The sequence below is a fragment of the Trachurus trachurus genome, assembly GCF_905171665.1.
Source record: "Trachurus trachurus genome assembly, chromosome: 2".
Taxonomy (NCBI): domain Eukaryota; kingdom Metazoa; phylum Chordata; class Actinopteri; order Carangiformes; family Carangidae; genus Trachurus; species Trachurus trachurus.
Genome location: NC_139914.1, coordinates 1,862,457 through 1,882,288, shown reverse-complemented (window position 1 = coordinate 1,882,288; position 19,832 = coordinate 1,862,457). Strand labels below are relative to the sequence as shown.

General features: G+C 43.8%; 1 protein-coding gene across 1 annotated transcript; it reads left to right on the top strand.

Moving 5' to 3' along the window:
• Positions 1-430: 430 nt before the first annotated feature.
• On the top strand, positions 431-14,663 carry LOC311000506 (NGFI-A-binding protein 1-like). The gene is made up of 8 exons (XM_083991241.1): positions 431-497; positions 5,647-6,449; positions 6,557-6,690; positions 6,796-6,847; positions 7,909-8,028; positions 9,299-9,467; positions 11,518-11,697; positions 12,500-14,663. Exons 2-8 carry the CDS (start codon positions 5,649-5,651, stop codon positions 12,574-12,576), a joined length of 1,533 nt encoding a protein of 510 aa, XP_083847367.1. The 5' UTR covers positions 431-497; positions 5,647-5,648; the 3' UTR covers positions 12,577-14,663.
• Positions 14,664-19,832: the final 5,169 nt, after the last annotated feature.

The following is a 19,832-nucleotide window of genomic DNA, read 5'->3' as shown; positions in this document are numbered from 1 at the left end:
CTCACTCACTCACTCACTCACACACGCACAGACACACACTCGTCACAGCGGTGCGCACACACACACTCGGAGGAGAAAGAGACGCACCGAAAAGACGCACACGAAGGTCACAGCGACTGTCTCTGTCTGTGTGTGTCCGTCTGCGTCCTCTCCGAGCGGCGGGAGACAGAAAAAGTTTCCCAGAAGAGAGAAGAGAGAGAGAGACGCGGAGGAGAGAGGGAGCCGAGCCGAGCCGAGCCGAGCCGAGTCCGGGACTTTATCCTCCGACTGGCTCCACTTCATTTTTACGCTTTTTTTGAATTTTACGCGCGGAGCTTTTCTCTGGTTGGATCCTGTTTACGGGCTTTTTTTTGTTGTTGCTTTTTTGTAATTTTTTTTGCAACATATTGACACACGGGGTTTGTGTTGTGTTGTGTTGATACACAGCGAGGAAGAGGAAGAAGAGGAAGAAGAGGAGCCAGACCAGGGCGGACCAAAGGGGGCCAGAGACTCACCAGGTAGGCACGGCTCTAATCTAATCCTGCACCTTACAGTACCTGCTGCTGCTGCTGCTGCTGCTGCTGCTGCACGCTGCCCTGCAGAGGAAACACTACAATAATGTCATTTAAAACATCTGCTCAACTCTTTATTAACAAGCAAACATCTGGATGTAGAACAGACGGATACAGATGCAGCAGCAGCGTCGCAGCTGCTGTGTGTTTCATCTCAGAATATTATATTATTATTAGTGGAGGGGTTTTTGTGGGGGTTTTTTAAAATCACAAACAGCTCAAAACTCATGTGCATGTCAATGAATGTGATGCAGATGTATCATTACAGGTTATTATGTGATGTTTACAGTAACACCTGAGAGGAGAAGTTACTGTAGGAACATTAGGGAAGATGTTTCTGCTGTACAGTAAATCCACTTTTAACTCCACGACTGCACTAAATGTGATGTTGAAAGACTCCAGTGGACACACACACACACACACACTCACTCACTCACTTACACACTGACACACACTCACTCACTCGCACACATAAGGTCATAGTGATGATGAGTACGACAGCATTGTTTGGCGTTGACAAACTGGAAAATTCCTCTTGAATCAGAGTGAAATCAAAGAGCTCCTGGTGTCTGAGGGAGGAGGGAGGAGGGCACAGATAACCGTGGTCGGCTGCGTGGCATTTCACCTGGAAAACTACACACTACACACTACACACCACCTCTGTGTGTGTGTGTGTGTGTGTGTGTGTGTGTGTGTGTGTGTGTGTGTCTGTGCTATTGTATGAGTGCACACCTTCTTTTCCAGGTCAAAAGCTGAACTCGCCAAACTCGCTTTGTGAAGCAGGACTTCAATTAGAGCCTGACACTCACTGCTGCTTATTATACACACACAACACACACACAGACACACACAGACACACACACACACACACACACACACACTGGAGTCAATTTAAACTGTGTGGTGCTTTTAAAGCTGCAGGAATATTTGTATTTGCTCAGGTGCAACTCACCCTTTAACCCTCCTTTTTTTCCCTTCAAAAACGTCCACCTCTGCCTATGGGTTTTTTAATGTATTTTAAAGTAAACAATTTTAACTAACAGATATCACCATGAAACTTCCCAAGTTTATCTCTCACAGTAAGAGAAATATTTTTTGTATTACAAGTTTTGTCAAATTTTAGGTTTAAATATGTAAATGAGGCGATATCTAATGAAATATGCACTAATTTCCAGAGCCCCATAGAAATGTTGTGTTTTTGCAGCAAAAACAACTGGCCAGGAAGGGGTTAAACATTTTGAAACACATGTCAAAAGTGGTTTTCATGTTTAGTCAAGACCCAGCCCGATATGTATCACAAATATTTGGGGAGTAGTTGATGTCTAAATTTTGTCCAGGGGTCATGGAAGTGGTATTATTATTATAGATATAATAGTATTATAGAGTCTGCATTTATAATACAACCAGTCAAACACACTGAGACCTCCTCCTCCTCCTCCTCCTCCTCCTCCTCCTCCTCCTCCTCCTCCTCCTCCTCTATGCGGCCCACTGGCTCGGACCTCGTTGTTCCCTAAAAATCTCAAGACGTTCCCGAACGCATCGCAGAGACGGCTGTGACTCCCACACAGTCGAAGGATAAAAAACGCCCGTTGTCGTCGTCATCGTCATCGTCGTTGTAGTTTATTTTTACAAGTTTATAAAGTGTGTTTATGAAATTCATTCACAGGAAGCTCGGTGTGTGTGTGTGTGTGTGTGTGTGTGTGTGTGTGTGTGTGTGTGTGTGTGTGTGTGTGTGTGTGTGTGTGTGTGTGTGTGTGTGTGTGTGTGTGTGTGTGTGTGTGTGTGTGTGTGTGTGTGTGTGTGTGTGTGTGACTGTGAGACATACAGTAACTTCTACACAGCTGCATGACTCCCAAACTTCTGGGAAGACGAGTAGAAATCCCGGGTGTTGTTGGGGAAACTCCTCGTTTCTTCAAAGGTGCCTTCAAGGACACACTGGGAATGTGTCAATCTCAGTCTCGGCCTCTGATTGGTCTCCCTTGGGGGGTCAACACAGGTCAGCTGCTGCAGAATCAGACCTGATGTGAATATATGTATCTTTAAATCTAAATCTAAAACACTCGCAGCGTCTTTTCTGGTGTGTCGAGTCGAGTGCGATCGCAGAAACACGACGACGGGTAGAAGGAGCTGACTGAATGGTCACTGTTTCCATTCATTGTCCTTCGTCGTGTCACACACGTTGAACTTCCTGTCGTCTCTGACTTTATTTCACCACAGTGAATTTTTGCTGTGTCACCACTTTCTCTCCCTCTCTGTCTCTCTGTCTCAGCTCATCGGTCGTAAACAACAAACTAACTGACAGAGTTTCACATGGAAATTCAGCAGGTTTCTGAAACTCACAACGGCTCAAAGTCCTCACATTAAAGCTCCTTCAGAATAAAGATGTTAAAGTTAAAGCTCCTTCAGAATAAAGATGTTAAAGTTAAAGCTCCTTCAGAATAAAGGTAGAAGTTTCTATTAAAGCTCCTTCAGAATAAAAGTTTCTATTAAAGCTCCATACAGTAGAAAGATGTTTGGATGGAAAACTACAGAGACGGTTTTCAGCTCTTCTCATGGATGCAACCTTTCAAAATAAAACACAGGAAGCGTTAATATAATGTTTTAAAATTAAAGTTGCAGGCTTTAACATGACCTTAGTTTTTATCTCACACAAACACACGCACACATTGACTCAGAGGTTTGAGTAGATAATCATTTATTTCAGTGTAAACTCAGGTGCGTGGGATTGTTTTTTCTTAAATTTCAGGAGTTGGAGTTGACCTTTGCCTCGCTGCTGTCACACTGACCTCCTCATCTGTGTCACAGCAGAGAAACTGAAGGTGCTGATGGTTAAAGGGATAGTTCACCCAAAATTGAAATTTCACTCATTATCTACTCCCCCTCATGTGGACTAAGGGCTGGGAGAAGTTTCAGAGTCCTCCGTGGCTTCTCTGAGTTACAGGGGGTCTCGGCGTAGCAGTGCATGTCCATATAACGGTTGCAAATGGATACCAACTGTCTTCGTAACAAAAAGACACACCAAAAAACATCCAAATACCTCCATGCTGCTCGTATGTAATGTCCGTCTTGTATTGAATCCCCGAAATGCAAAATTGTCCCGAAAAAAATTAAATAAGTCTATATTTCAAGCTTGTTTGTAGCGGAAGCTTCGTCCAAATTTGACGAACCGGGAAGAGGAGCTTCGAGAAGCTTCCGCTACAAACAAGCTTGAAATATAGATGTATTTAATTTTTTTCTGAACAATTTCGCATTTCAGGGCTTCAATATAAGACGGACATTACATACGAGCAGCATGGAGGTATTTGGATGTTTTTTGGTGTGTCTTTTTGTTACGAAGACAGTTGGTATCCATTTGCAACCGTTATATGGACATGCAGTGCTGCATGGAGCCCCGCTGTAACTCAGAGAAGCCACGGAGGACTCTGAAACTTCTCCCAGCCCTTAGTCGACATGAGGGTGAGTAGATAATGAGTGAAATTTCAATTTTGGGTGAACTATCCCTTTAAATGTGGGATGGTTGTGCTCGTCGAGGCCTGCCTGGCTCCCTGGGCTGAGTCTCCCTCCCTCCCTCTCTCTGGGCCTATTCTGGGCGAGGCGAGCCCACCACCTACACATCCTGCAGGGGTGGAGAGAGGCATGTGGTCCGGGCCTGCTGACTGCCACTCCTCTGTTCGCTGGGCTTCCGCAGGGCCTCGCATGCACACACAGGGAGGAGGAGAAGAGTGAGAAACAAGCCTCTCTCTCAGATCTCCCACCTCCCCCCCCCAATCCCCCAACCCTCCTTCTGTCTCAGTTTAAGGTGGCGAGTGACAGGAGTCTGGCACAGATCTGAACGACGTTTCTCTGCTCCGAGATTGTACTGTAGGCAGCAGCAGCGTGAGTGACGGACGGCGTCGCTTTGGGAGATAAATAGCGATCTGACGGGCTGTCAGGGCAGCAAACAGCCCAACGTCACCAGCCAGAAGAAGTTTATTCACTGGGCTCTGCAAACGTGGAGTCTCTAATGCGTGTAGAAACAAAGTGACGGCTGGAATAGTCGATTCAAAAACACAGTTTGAGAGAAATATCCGTCTTCGGTTGTAGATGGACTGAATTAGCTCCTTTAAAGGTGTCTTTTAATTCTATGAGTTTACTCCACACCTGAACATTTTTTTTACCTTCGATCGCCAAAAACACTTCGACATCCTGAATTATTCGAGCTAAAAATTCAGCAGCGGTGGCAAAAAGTCAAATTTTAACCTTTTTCATGCACCTGTGGAGGCCTGATAACCTGAAACCTGCAGCTGGCAGCGGTGGCGAGAGGATTCATGTGTCTGCTTCAGTCTGCAGGATAATGTGCTTCCAGGATCATTTGTGACATGAAATAACCAAGATGTGTAATTTAAAAATGTGCTAATGTTGAGATATTTTAAAGAGCAGGATCATCTACCTTTATTCTGAAGGAGCTTTAACACAAACATCTACCTTTATTCTGAAGGAGCTTTGATAGAAACATCTACCTTTATTCTGAAGGAGCTTTAATAGAAACATCTACCTTTATTCTGAAGGAGCTTTGATAGAAACATCTACCTTTATTCTGAAGGAGCTTTAACATAAACATCTACCTTTATTCTGAAGGAGCTTTGATAGAAAGATCTACCTTTATTCTGAAGGAGCTTTAATAGAAACATCTACCTTTATTCTGAAGGAGCTTTGATAGAAACATCTACCTTTATTCTGAAGGAGCTTTAATAGAAACATCTACTTTTATTCTGAAGGAGCTTTAATACAAACATCTACCTTTATTCTGAAGGAGCTTTAATACAAACGTCTACTTTTATTCTGAAGGAGCTTTAATAGAAACGTCTACCTTTATTCTGAAGGAGCTTTAATAGAAACTTCTACCTTTATTCTGAAGGAGCAAACATCTACCTTTATTCTGAAGGAGCTTTAATAGAAACATCTACCTTTATTCTGAAGGAGCTTTAATGTTTGAGATGTTGTGAGTTTGTGAAATGGTTTGACCCAACAGTCAGAGTTTAGTCAAACCTACTGTGCAAATAACTCTTTCCCAGGATGCCTTGCTGCTCCTCTGATGTTGTCCCTGTGTGTGCAGGTATGGCGGCGGTGTTGCCGAGGACGCTGGGCGAGCTGCAGCTGTACCGCATCCTGCAGCGAGCCAACCTGCTGTACTACTACGAGGCCTTCATCCAGCAGGGCGGCGACGACGTGCAGCAGCTGTGTGAGGCCGGCGAGGAGGAGTTCCTGGAGATCATGGCCCTGGTGGGCATGGCCAGCAAGCCGCTGCACGTGCGGCGTCTGCAGAAGGCGCTGCGCGACTGGGTCACCAACCCCGCCATCTTCAACCAGCCGCTCACCTCGCTGCCCGTCTGCAGCATCCCCGTCTACAAGCTGCCCGAGGGCTCGCCCACGCTGCTGGGCGCTCAGGACCGGGCCAACACCGCCAGCGTCAAGATGTCCAAATCCGTGGGCGCCGCCTGCTCCGACCCGGGGAAGCTGGACGTGGCCAGGGACAAAGTGTCGGCCGGGTCGCCGCTGCAGGGCGGCAGCGAGGCGCGCTTCTGGTCGGGCCACAGCAACGACAGCGAGCACAGCCTGTCGCCGTCCGACCTGGGCTCCCCGTCCTCGCCCAGAGACGCCCTGGAGGCTCTGGACGCCGCCGCCGTGCAGTCCGTCCTGGAGTGCGTGGACCGGATGGCGCCGGGGCTTCCCAAGACGGACGTGGGCGAGGTCAAAGAGCAGCTGAAGAACAACAAGAAGCTGGCCAAGATGATCGGACACATCTTCGAGATGAGCGACGACGACCCGCGGAGGGAGGAGGAGATCCGGAAATACAGCGCCATCTACGGCCGCTTCGACTCCAAGAGGAGGGACGGGAAACACCTGACGCTGCACGAGGTGGGACCACGGAGCGGCCGTACACACCACCTTCTGTGATGCTGTGTGTTTCTGCTCCACTAACCTGTGTGTGTGTGTGTGTGTGTGTGTGTGTGTGTGGCGAGCAGCTGACGGTGAACGAGGCGGCGGCTCAGCTCTGCATGAGGGACATGGCGCTGCTGACGCGTCGAGACGAGCTGTTTGGACTCGCACGCCAGATCTCCAGAGAGGTCACCTACAAATACACCTACCGCACCAGCAAGTAAGAGCCACGTCTGTCCTCCGTCTGTCCTCCGTCTGTCTCCGTCTGTCCTCCGTCTGTAGTTGTGTAAAGTGTTGACGTTCATCTCCTGTCGTGTCTCTGCAGGTCTCGTTGTGGAGACAGAGACGAGCCGTCCCCCAAGAGGATAAAAACAGAGGTGAGGTTCCACTTCCACTTTGTGGTTAGGGTCGCCACTGGATGAGGAAGTCTAACACCGTCACCAAGAGATGAGAAACAAACTGGATGAAAAAAAAGTTTTTAGTGTTTTTTTACAGCTAATTTAAAGGGATAGTTCAACATTTTGGCAAATTGGCCCATTGCCATAATCCCTATAGTCATAGCAGTAGGTTCGTTACCTTTAATTGTCGGTGCAAGCTGTTTTTAGAACGACGGAGCAGAGCCGTGAGCTGCTCAGAGCTACGCTACGGAGGCTCATGGGATTTCTTGGTTTCCCTCATCACACTCATCAAATACACAATCCAACAACTCCACAACGCTCTGGTGGACAAGTTGTGACCTGTACATTCACCACACTATGAGATAATAACACAACGTTACCAGACAGAGTTGTTTTAGAGGGAAATTCATGCAAAACCGCTGATGTGCGTTGCCTTCAGGGACAGTTTTTCATCAAGCAGTCTCTGTATTTCCCTCTCAAACAACTCTGTCTGGTAACGTTGTGTTATTATCTCATAGCGTGGTGAATGTGCAGGTCACAACTTGTCCACCAGAGAGTTGTGGAGTTGTTGGATTGTGTATTTGATGAGTTTGATGAGAGAAACCAAGAAATCCCATGAGCCTCCATAACTTGAACCTAAACTGAACACAACCAGGTGAATCACAGTCGAGCCCCTCGGCCTCTTCGTCTGGCGCTGGTTTTTCCTACATCACTTGAACTCACCAGCGCATGTAGACACACAGAGGAAGTGTAACCTCCGTGATACAGACTGTAACTGCAACAAATCTGGACTCTAAATAACATCAAGTTTTGTCTGTGTGACCTCTGACCTCCTCCTCTGAGAGAGGAACAAAGCTGCTTCTTCAGCCCGAGGTCGTCCCTGAGCTCTGATTGGCTGCTCTCACTCAACAGGAAGAGACACCTGCTCGCTGAAGGGAGTTCCCTCAGGATGCAGTTTTATTGTGTTTATGTTGATTTAACTGTTACAGAACTTTATTTTGTGGGAGTTGCCTGACGTCCTGACTCTCTCTGACCCGCAGGAGAACTTCTTCGACATCCAGGAGGCGCTGCAGGCGATCCACATGAGGCAGGAGATGCTGAGGGAGCAGCTGGCCTGCGCCAAGTTGAAAGGGGAGGAGACGGTCGGGAGAAATCTACAGGTGAGATGTTAGACAGGTGAAGAGGAGAGAGATAGATGAGGAGGAGTGAGACAGGAAACAGCTGTATCAGTCCGCTGCAGAAAATAGTCCCTGACAAATGACTGATAAATAAAACCTCCCTCAAATGCCACGTTATATTTTTGTCTTTGTTTTCTATGTAAATTATTTTTGTTTTGTGCAACAGGATGTTTTTTTTATTATTCCTTTGGTCAAACTTCTATTTTCAAAGTAAAAGTCTAGTTTTTTCTCTTTTTTTTAGTTTTTTTAAATCGTTTTTAATGTGAACCGTGGCGTTTCTTCAGTGCACCTTTTTTAATGCTGTCACGTTAGCGAGGTCTCCGTGGCGACTCGTCTCCGTGTCGGCAGATGTTTGAGGCAGCGGGACCCAGTTTGATCCCAGTAACGGTGGCGACTGGTTTCCTGCTGCTGCTGTGGTTTGTTCCTAATTAGAGCCGGAGAGTGGGAGGAGAGCTTTATGATAACTCATTACCCTCTGAGTGTGTGTGTGTGTGTGTGTGTGTGTGTGTGTGTGTGTGCCCCTTCGCTTCTTCATGCGTGTTGAACATGTGGCCTGTCTTATGTAGATGCGTGTTTATCTGTGTGTGTGTGTGTGTGTGTGTGTGTGTGTGTGTGTGTGTGTGTGTGTGTGTGTGTGTGTGTGTGTGTGTGTGTGTGTGTGTGTGTGTGTGTGTGTGTGTGTGTGTATGTGTGTGTGTGTGTGTGTGTGTGTGTGTATGTGTGTGTGTGTGTGTGTGTGTGCTGCAGTTCCACTTGTCATTTTGATGTGATTTCCAGAAATCGCATTCAAAAGGAAGAAGAGATTTCATGGCTCCATTCACACCACCGGCCTTCTGAACATCCCATAATAATTCAAACTGACAGTAAAGCACAGACAGACGTCAACGCTGTTTGTTTGTTTTTATTTTTTATTTTATTTTTTGTATTATTCTTTAGCGTTTCAGCCGCAGTTTGGACGTCAGTCGTCCTGCATGTTGTGTTCACTGACAGTCTGTTAGTTACAGCCACTTCTGTTAATACAAGTCCGTATGACAGAGATGGGAGTAGTTGTAGACTTTCAAAATAAAAGTGCTTTGCGTTAATATAAGTACATATCTGTCTATGCATCCGAACAGGAAGTTTAGTTTCTAAGGGTATTTGAGCTTCATGAATCCAGCTGCTCCTACAAAATAAAAGCACAGCGATTATTCTTGATATTCATTTAGCGATGACGCAAACTGACCGCAGTGTGTTCATGTCCATGTCCACCCAGATGCAGCTGGAGCGGCTGCTGGCGAGGCAGATGGAGATCCTGCAGGACGCCGCCGTGCAGGAGCGGCTGCAGGCGCTGGACTGGAGGATCCCGCCCGCCGCGCTCAAGTACCTCAACGACGCCCAGAACACTAACGGAGCGGCGGCCGACGCCTCCAGAGACAACCAAGGTGAGACACACACCGCCTGCTCTTTAAAGGGATAGTTCAACATTTTGCCGTGAGCTGCTCAGAGCTACGCTACGGAGGCTCATGGGATTTCTTGGTTTCCCTCATCAAACTCATCAAATACACAATCCAACAACTCCACAACGCTCTGGTGGACAAGTTGTGACCTGCACATTCACCACGCTATGAGATAATAACACAACGTTACCAGACAGAGTTGTTTTAGAGGGAAATACAGAGACTGCTTGATGATAAACTGTCCCTGAAGGCAACGCACATCAGTGGTTTTGCATGAATTTCCCTCTAAAACAACTCTGTCTGGTAACGTTGTGTTATTATCTCATAGCGTGGTGAATGTGCAGGTCACAACTCGTCCACCAGAGCAAAAATCATGGGATTTCTCTGTCCACCAGAGAAATCCCATGAGCCTCCGTAGCGTAGCTCTGAGCAGCTCGCGGCTCTGCTCCGCCGTTCTAAAAACAGCTTGCACTGACAATTAAAGGTAACGAACCTACTGCTATGACTATAGGGATTATGGCAATGGGCCAATTTGACAAAATGTTGAACTGTCCCTACAACTATCGATGAGACGGAGCGTCCCTGAACGCCACACGGTGTTCAACAACACCTGTACACATGGCAGCTGTCACGTCTCCTCCTCCTCCTCTTCTTCTTCTTTTCTTCTTCATCTCCATGTTTTGGTCTCCCTCTCTGTGAGCTGTGAGTCGGGAGGAAGACGAGAGGAGACACATCATCATTATTCAGGATCGTACTTCTCCTCCAGGCCTCGTCTCATTTCCATCCTTCGCCTCCTTCACCCACTCCGACAGCTCATTATAACGCTGTTCCCACAAACGCCACAATGCACCTGTAATTATCACGCCCACGCCTGTTTACCTCCAGCCAGTTGCCCAGAGGGGGGCGTCTCTCTCCTCCCCCTCTTCTTTTCCTTCTTCTCTGCTTTCCTTCCTCTTGTCCCCTCTCTCCATGTCATTTGTCATCTCTTATTTTTCCTCTTCACATCCTCTGTTTGTCTTAATCTCTCCTTTCTCATCCCTCCCTCTCTTCTTCGAAATGTTCTTAAGAGTGAAAACTGAGAATCAGAAACAGAAAACTTATGTAACAGAATAATAATAATAATTCACCCCACCTCATATTCAAACATAAACAAACTACAGATAAATAGTTCAATATTAACATGTATTCAAAATAAGTTTAGTTCAATTTTTTGGCTCCATTCTCAGTCATAATCAATCAGATGACAGGAAATGAACCAACAACAATCGATTAATCTTCAATCTTCTCTATATACGTATACTACAACAGGCTTTTATTTTGTTATTTCCTGACCTTTTTTTGTTATTAAACTTTTTATTTGAAGAAAAGAAACAGCTCATACATGTACAGCTCAGTCTTATCGTTGAAGCATATACAGAAAGAAAATAGGTAAAAAAGGAAATAAATGGGTGAAAGGGAGGGGTGAAAAAAAAGAAAAAAAAAGAAATTCGAAATTCATTTATTACAAAAGCAGCTACATTCTCTAACACAGCACCCCTGAACATGTATACTACCTAAATTTATAGGTAACTTGAGTAATTTCCTGACCTTTTTATTACTTAGATAATTAAAGTAATCTCTCGACACGTCTGACTCAAAGATGAATTTATTCTCAGACAGAACCAGTGACATGGCCTTCGATCATAGGGAAAGAAAATAATGAAAAGAATAAGAAAACTTACAGAACGCAGCGCTGAGAATCAACCTGTAAAATAAAAAACACAGATTAATGTGAGAGAAGCAGAAGAAGCAGGTTCCTCTTTGTCTCTGGAGGAATGAAAGACAAACACAAGGGATCAGCAGCTTCAACGCACACAAACACAAAACTCACTTTGTTTCCGATGGGAATATTCAACATGTTCAACAAAAGGAGCACATCTGGGCTGATGTTCGCTGCTCGTTTCCTGCTGGATTTGTTTCGACTGAATCTGAAATTGTAATTGAGTTTTTATAACAAAGTGTGATAATAAGTCAGAGTTGTGTTTCCTCTGTGCAGACGAGCGTCCCATCAACCTGCGTGTGGTCAGTCAGAGCATGCAGGAGGGAGACCTCCCGCTGGGCAAGCAGCTGGCCAACGAGCTGAAGCGCCATCACAACAGTAACCACAGCAACCACAACAGCAACAACAACAACAGCAACAACAACAACACAGACGAGACCAAAACACCAGCAACAGGTCGGTTTATCTATCTATCTATCTATCTATCTATCTATCTATCTATCTATCTATCTATCTATCGTTCTATCTATCGTTCTATCTATCGTTCTATCTATCGTTCTATCTATCGTTCTATCTATCGCTCTATCTATCTATCTATCTATCTATCTATCTATCTATCTATCTATCGATCTATCTATCTATCTATCTATCTATCTATCGTTCTATCTATCGTTCTATCTATCGTTCTATCTATCGTTCTATCTATCGTTCTATCTATCGCTCTATCTATCTATCTATCTATCTATCTATCTATCTATCTATCTATCTATCTATCTATCTATCTATCTATCTATCTATCTATCTATCGTTATATCGTTATATCTATCGATCTTTCTTGTCAAAATGTCTCGTTTCTAAGTTTTGATAATCAAAACTAATCTCTTTCTACTTACATAAGACTCATCACCTAAAAATGAACTTGTTTTTAGGTCATTTTCACTTGTTTCAAACAAATTTTCACTTAAAATAAGTAGAAAAATCTGCCAGTGAAAGCAAGTTTTTTTGTGCTGGTAATACAGTAAGGAAGAAAAACTTGCTCCACTATCAGATTTTTCTACTTATTTCAAGTGAAAATTTGCTTGAAAGAAGTAAAAAGTGTCTAAAAACAAACTGCTTTTTAATGTGATGAGTCTTATTTTAAGTAGAATGAGATTGTTTTGACTAGAAATGAGACAAATATTCTTGAGTTTTGCAGTGAGGAGAGTTTCCTGCTCCTGTTTCCTGTTCTAAACTTCTTCTTCTCCTTCTTCTTGTGTAGAAAACGGGACGTCGCAGCGGTCGTCCAGCAGCGCAGAGAAGAAGATCATCAAGTCAGAGCCTGAAGACTCCACATAGTGCCTCCTGCCCCCCACCCTCCTCCTGCCCCCGACGTCACTCTACTCACACCTGACCGTATGCAGTTATTACCCGTCAATAGATACTAAGCAAGCACAGCCACAGTAGAGCCTTAACAACCAATGTTGCCTCATGAATAGCATTTATTTCTATTTTTATTTTATTTTCTCTTGTTGTTTTTAATGTTTTTAATTTTTTAATTTTTAAGGTATTTTTGCCAAAGCACCTGGAGCGGCCGTTGCAGCTCTGCAGGTCTTTGTCTGTTGATTATTAATGTGGATGTAATTTAAGAGCGATGTGTAACTCTGGACCTCTGCTCCCTGGTTGTTTCTCCTCCTGTTGCTTCCTGTTGACGCGTCGGCTCCTAACCGAGTCCTAAACTCTACACTCGACGCTCTGCGTGACGGCTGGAACCTCCCGACTCGCTCCGGTGCTGTTTGCTGCACTTTGACTGAATTATTAACCCAATATTGGACATTAATTGCACTAAATTAGCATTTTGATTTATGAACTGACTGAACTGAAGTTTATTTTTATATCGGCAGCAAATTTTAAAGTCAATAGAGCGGCGAAGTCCCGGTACACGGGTCCTCAAAAGTGAAAAATGATCAATGGGTAGATAAAAATTATTTTCTGGTCCCGTTTGAATTGTGCCACGGATTTCACACATTGTTTCTGATATTTAAAGATAATTTTTCACGCAAAGAAGACGACAATTTAGCACAAAGAATTTTGATAATGTTAGGTTTTGTATGAGCCGCTTTGTGACACGTATGATTTACGTCACCACCTGCACTTGAACTCTGCAACAAATCTAACTGAACAATGGCTCAATAAACAGTCAAACTCTTGACATATCATTTAAACCTATAAACAACATGTGTGTAATCCAAGGCACAACGACCGGGGGATCAGAAAATAAGTATTTCATTCATTTTTTACGCTCTGAAAGGTCCCATGGGGTTTCCAGCGGACTTCGCCACTCTATAATCATTAACTCATATTAAAAATAAAACATTTTAAAGGTGCTGGTGGTCAGATGTTGATGTGCACATGGTTACGGTCGTCATGCAAAGTGTTGGATTGACGAGGAAAGACGTAAACCTGTCAGCGTTTTGCAGATTACCGAGTTAGGATTCAGCCCCTGTAGCAGGTTCCTTCTCCCCTCCCTCCCCTTCCTTCCGTCGCTCTCGTCTTGTGTATATTTATGGGATGTAATTTAAGCAGAGGACGAATAACGGAGGCCGAAGCGAATCGGTTCGTTTCACTTTGTAATTTAGCCGAAACACACTGCTGTTGAACCAAAAAAAACAAAAAAAAAACCAACAACAACAACGTGCGTCTGCAAACAAACAGGGAGAATTTCAGGAATTATAAAAAGAAGAAAAATATTGAAGATAACAATAATAATAATAATGAACAGTTTGTGGTTTTATCAGCAGCAGCAGAAAAAAGAAGAAAAAAAAAAAAAAGAGGTCAACTTCCTGTTTGTTGCTGTTCCTCCACTGTAAATACTAGTACTGTACCATGATAACAGATGTGTTCGCCTAATCTCTCAACCAACCAGGGTTTTATCTTGTCCAGTGTAACTTTGCTGTAGATTCTTGGTGTCGATACAGTGTTCATGTTCGTAGAGCAAAATCTAAAAAACACAAAACACAAAAAGAAGAAGACGAACTCTTTAACATGTCTTATGAGGAGACAAAAAAACAAAAAACACAAGTGTGAACGTGTCTGGTGTACAAAAACCTGCTTTACATGATGATGATGATGATGATGATGATGATGATGATGATGATGATTAGCCTTAGCTCCTAACACTTTTTACGCCATCAGAGACGTTGTGTAATGTGTTGTTGCTGTTTAGACGTAGAAACATAACAAAATGAGTGTTCGCTGTGTTTTTTCTGTGTGCGTTCGTTCGCCACATTGTGTAAATACTGTTCGTCCCGAAAAACGTCCACAACTGTGTGTGTGTGTGTGTGCAGATAGTTTTAGTGTCACCACGACGACACGCCAATGCAATATTTCTGTAAGTAATAAGTGTGTGGATCCATCGTACCTGTCGTCTCCTGTATTTAAAGACTTTCTCTCAGCTCTTCTCATCACCTTCTTCTTGTTATTGATGTTGATGTTGATGTTGTTTTGTTTTCGAGCCGCAGGAAAATTCAAATTAACGAGGATCTGAAAAAAACCGACCGTCGTTACGATATATATATATCTATTTTTTTTCTTTTTCCCGGAGAACGGCGCTGCGTCTCAGCGATCAGCCGCTCTCCTCACCGGTTATTGTAAAGTGATAGATTAGGCTTCACCTAGTTATGCACCTGTTTTTTAAACACTAATATATTTTATTTGTTATACAGCACATAAACATTAAACTTTATTTTTTTGAACTCTATTGTGTGGTGCGTTCTGTCATCAATGTCGTCCCCGCGACTCGAGTGTCCTACTAATGTTAGCTCCGGCCCTGCTGGCCGAGTTAATTCCTGGGAAGGCTGAAAAGTACTCTTTTTTTTTTTTTTTCGAAAATCCTATTGGACACAAGCTGTGTTTGTCAGAGAAGGAAACCCTAACCCCTAAAAGCAGCACATCAGTGCAGCTGCTTTCAAAGAGTTCATTCTCACTAACAAGAGTTAAAAGCTCCTTACATTCATTTAGAAACAATTAGAGTCATTCATTGATGTGAAAAAGAAGAAATTTACTCTTACTCTGACTTAAAGTAAACTAAAAGCATGTACTTTTGGATACTTAAGTACCTTTAAAAGCAAGTACTTTTTTACTCTTATTTGAGTAACATGTCGACTGAGCTACTTTTACTTGTAACAGAGTAAATTTTGACCAGTAGTAGGCCTATTTGTACTCATACTGAGGTGGAGTAACTCTGTCCATCCCTGGCTGCTGCTCAGTCAGAAAGTTGTTTAAATGACCTTGGAAGACATTTATTTCTTTAATTTTTGTTTTTTTGGTGCCATAGCTGCAGATTTAAACCAAAAAAAAGAAAAAAATCTGCATGTACATACCCAGCCATCACCGCGTCTCAAGACGTCTTAAGATGTGTCTTAAGACACATCTGTTGAGATGTCTTGAGACGTCTTGGTAATGTCAAGACGTGTCTATAAGACGCGTCTATAGACATGCGTCTTAAGATGTCTTGAGATGTCTTAAGATGTCTTAAGATGTCTTGGAAATACGAAGATGTCTTAAGATGTCTCAAGATGTCTCAAGATGTCTTAGAAATATTTCTGTCTTGAGACGTCTTAAGGTAAAATATCACTGTCCACTATTGCTTTTTCATAGTTGAATTACATTTTAATTTTTAAACACTTTAACACGTTTATCCAGGAAAATGTGTTTAGGTTTTAAACACTTTATCCAACACCATGATTCCTTTGAATGCGTGTTCCTCCTTTTCCTCCTCTGCTGCCACCCCCCTCCAAAAGCTGTAAATCTATAGGGGAAACACTGGAATAATGGAGTAATACAGAACATTGTACTTTAAACTTCTTTATTTTAACTATTATTATTCTATGTTACATTTTATAAAATAATTTACACACATAAAAATATTATATATTAGGCTATATGAAGAACACATTCATACATTACATGTACATAGAAGATCAAAACACAGACACACACGTCCTTGTTCAGGCCAAAATCTTTGAAAAGAATCTGAAATGGAGAAAAATGCAAAAGAGATTGTAATAATACTATACATCAGTGGGATTTTGTATAACAGTAAACTGTTGCTGTGTATGAAAATAATGACCTGTATTTGGCTGATTTCGGGCCAGTGAACGGGTCCCCAATCACGTGGTGCTGGAGGAAGCTGGAAGTAGGTGGGCTACACGTTTGGATAGTTGAGATGGCTCATGTAGGACACCCCCAGGAGGACAATGTGGCATCCAGGACGGTGTTTGCCTGGGTGAAAATGAAAAAACCCTCAGTCACTTCAGTTCAACATCAGTCATATTTGCCATGATGGCAGCAAAAAGGAAACAGTACGACCTGTAAGTTTGGTTGTAAAATTAGTGAACAAACCTCAGGAGAAGTAGCAGCCTCCAAACACACGTCAAACTGCTGTCCAGCAACACAGAGGTCTTCCTCTTCACCCCGCTCCTCTTCTTCCTTCTGCTCACGTGACTGTACGTGCGACCTGCGCTGCCTCTGTCTGTAAAGCAAAAATAGCGTTTTACTATTAAATCTACAAGCATTACATAAAGATAGTTTAATAGCTGTTAATCACGGCATTCCACACACTTTGTAAGGTCTGTTATTTCTTTCTAACAGGCCGTTGCTATGTATAACAGACCGTTGCCAGGGGCCACTCAGCCGTTACTATGGACGCATAGCAACAGCTGTTTATAACTGCTACATGCAGTTTTTCTTTCAGAGGCAATTTATAGATTAAAAAAGATCGCTTTTTCATCACAATTTGTCTTAAATTATTCATTTCACCTGTAAACAGCATTGCAATAACCGAGTACTGAATGAGCAGAGCAGGTTGTCCCTCACTTAACTAGCAGTTAGCCGTTGGCTAGCCTACCGTTGCCGGCCATTATTAGGGTTCATATTAGAGACGATATGGAAGAAAATAAGCGAAAAGTAAACAGTACGACATGTAAATTTAGTTGTAAAATTAGTGAACAAACCTCAGGAGAAGTAGCTGTCTCCAAACAAACGTCAAACTGCTGTCCAGCAACTCAGACGTCCTCTTCTCCCCGCTCCTCCTCTTCGTTTTGACGGCTCAACGGCAGACTGCGGCTCACGTCACCGTGCGTGTACGTGCCCTGCGTCAAGTCTGTCAGGCGAGTTTACTTGAGTTTGACCCGTGACCTGCGCTGTGTCTGTCAGGCTGCATAACCTGTCTCACTTACTCTCAAGCCTTGAAGACAGGCCACATATACAGTGTCTTAAGCCATCTTAAGATTTGAATGTCTTAAGATGTCTCAAGATGTCTCAAGACACTCAATGTCTTCAAGACACAAAATTCTGTCTGAGAGCATCCCGTGTGCTGCCCTTGCATGTCTTAAGACATGGGTGCATGTCTTCAAATTTTTGTCTTAAGATGTCTTAAGACGTCTTGATGTGCAGAAATGTCTTGAGACGTCTTGATTCCACTTATTGAGACATCTTAAGACGTCTTGAGACGCAGTGATGGCTGGGTATGTAGCTGCTGGTGTTAGCATGTTGTAGCATGTTAGCAGGTCTTTGTGCTGCAGTAATCACAGGTTACAGCCTCGGCACTAAAATGCAGTGATGATGATAATGTTTTGCTTGATTATACATCAGCTGCAGGGAGGAGCTGCTGGCTGGAGCATCGCCGGTTTGAATCCTGCATGGCTGAGACTCCCAGTGTGTGTGTGTGTGTGTGTGTGTGTGTGTGTGCAGCACAGGTGAGCAGGAGCGTCGGACGGTGCAGCTTCCTTTAAAGGAGCTTCTTCCCTCTTCTGTTTGTTTTTTTGTGCCATGAGTCTCTTCGTCTCAGGCCATTTGCATCAGCGTCACATCAACACATTGTGAAACCGGCTGATGAGTCACGGTGACGCAGGTCCTTTTCACATACCTCCCATCATCCCCCTCTCCACCCCACGCCCTGCTCTCTCTCTCTCTCACACACACACACACACGCACACACACACACACACACGCGTAGACAGATTTTCTCTGGAGAATAGCTCAGCTCATGAACACCCACGCCGGTTGCTGCTCACAGTGGCAGCCCTGCTCCCCTCCCCTCCCCTCTCTGTCCTCCTCCTCCTCTCCTCCTCCTCCTCCGGTGCAAGTCACTGATGATGATGTGTTGCCGTGGCAACCGCGGGGATGTGGGCGGCTCCACGGGCGGTGGGTGGAAGCCAGCCGCTAAGCAGCGTGGGAGGGATTCTGCCGAGCGCACCCATCACCCTCTTTTTTTTTGTGTTGAAAAGGAGCAGGAAGCTGACTGCTTTGAGAAGGTGTGGGCGTCGGTGAATTATCGCCTCTCCTCCCTGCAGCTTCGTTAAGGATCGCCTTGTTTGTCTCCCTTCCTTCCTTCCCTCCTTTGTTTTCCGCCTCACTGCAGCATGCAGGAGGGAGGGAAAAAAGAAGAGAAAGAAATGCAGCTGCTCTGTGCAAACATTAGAATTAAACTTTGACAGCAGCCCAGAGAAAAAAGTGACACAGATAAAAAGCAAAGACATTAGAGGATTAGAAACCTGTCTCCTTCCATATTCATCCACTGACCAACAGGCTCAAGGAAAATCAATATGACTGAGATGGAAAATGTAACTTGATGTTTATTCTGACAAAAACAAAACAGCAGAAAGTGGAGTAAAGATAAAATAACTCTAACTATTAACACCGACACATGGGAGTCAGTGAGTTCTCCTCCTGAGGATTCAGCCCTAATTCAGGACAGTCTCATGTCCTGTGTGAGACACCATTAGTCAGTGTCAGGTTTGTTTGCTTTAACCTACTTGGAGCTCCAGGTGGGTGGAGTTTACTGCAATTCAAGATAAAGTCAGATGAAAAAGTTTGGGAGCTGCAGGAAAGTAAACCGAAGCAACCCTTCCCTGTGAGTAATCTCCCTCTCTCCCTCTCTCTCTCCTTCTTTTTTTTCTTTGTCTTTTGTAGGTCATTATTTTTACACTGGGTGTCAAAACTCCACCCACCCAGGCTGCCCAAGAGCTCAAAACAAACATAGAGATGCTGCCAGGTCAAATAAAAGAAGACTAATGCATTAGAGGCTTCAGTGCAGATTGTGTTTATATAAAAGGAATTTAACCTGACAAACAAAGTAAAGCATTAGAGGCTGTTCTCTTCTTGAATTATTATTGTTATTTCCAACCAGGTGGCGGCGCTCTAATGGTTTTGTTGAAGGCAGAGAGACACTGCCATCTGCTGCCACTGCCTCGGTGCTGAGTGCTGCAGTAACCGGAACTAACCACACGGTGTCGCTGCAGGACAGGGCATCATTGTGTTCAGACTTTTAAAAGCAGCACATTGGACTGGAAGAAGTTGGGAATGAGTCAAAATAACACAACAGAAATCAAATAAAGTGTGTTATCTACCTCTAACTGTGTAGTGGCTTCAAGATGTACTGAATTATTCATCTAGTTTGTGATATTAATGCACTATTAATGATAAACTTTCGTTATTCCTCCAAATTCCACACCTTTCGTATCGATTTCCGTGTATTTAATTCAATTTTTATATGAAACATTTAAGTAATTGTTTAATTGTGTATTTATTAATTTATTTTGATACTTTAAGGA

Bases quoted from the DNA above. Each gene is read 5' to 3' on its own strand.
- LOC311000506 (XM_083991241.1), top strand. From the start codon at position 5,649: ATGGCGGCGGTGTTGCCGAGGACGCTGGGCGAGCTGCAGCTGTACCGC. The intron at 6,848-7,908 runs GTGAGGTTCCAC...TCTGACCCGCAG, and splicing joins CCAAGAGGATAAAAACAGAG to GAGAACTTCTTCGACATCCA. The intron at 9,468-11,517 runs GTGAGACACACA...TCCTCTGTGCAG, and splicing joins CGCCTCCAGAGACAACCAAG to ACGAGCGTCCCATCAACCTG.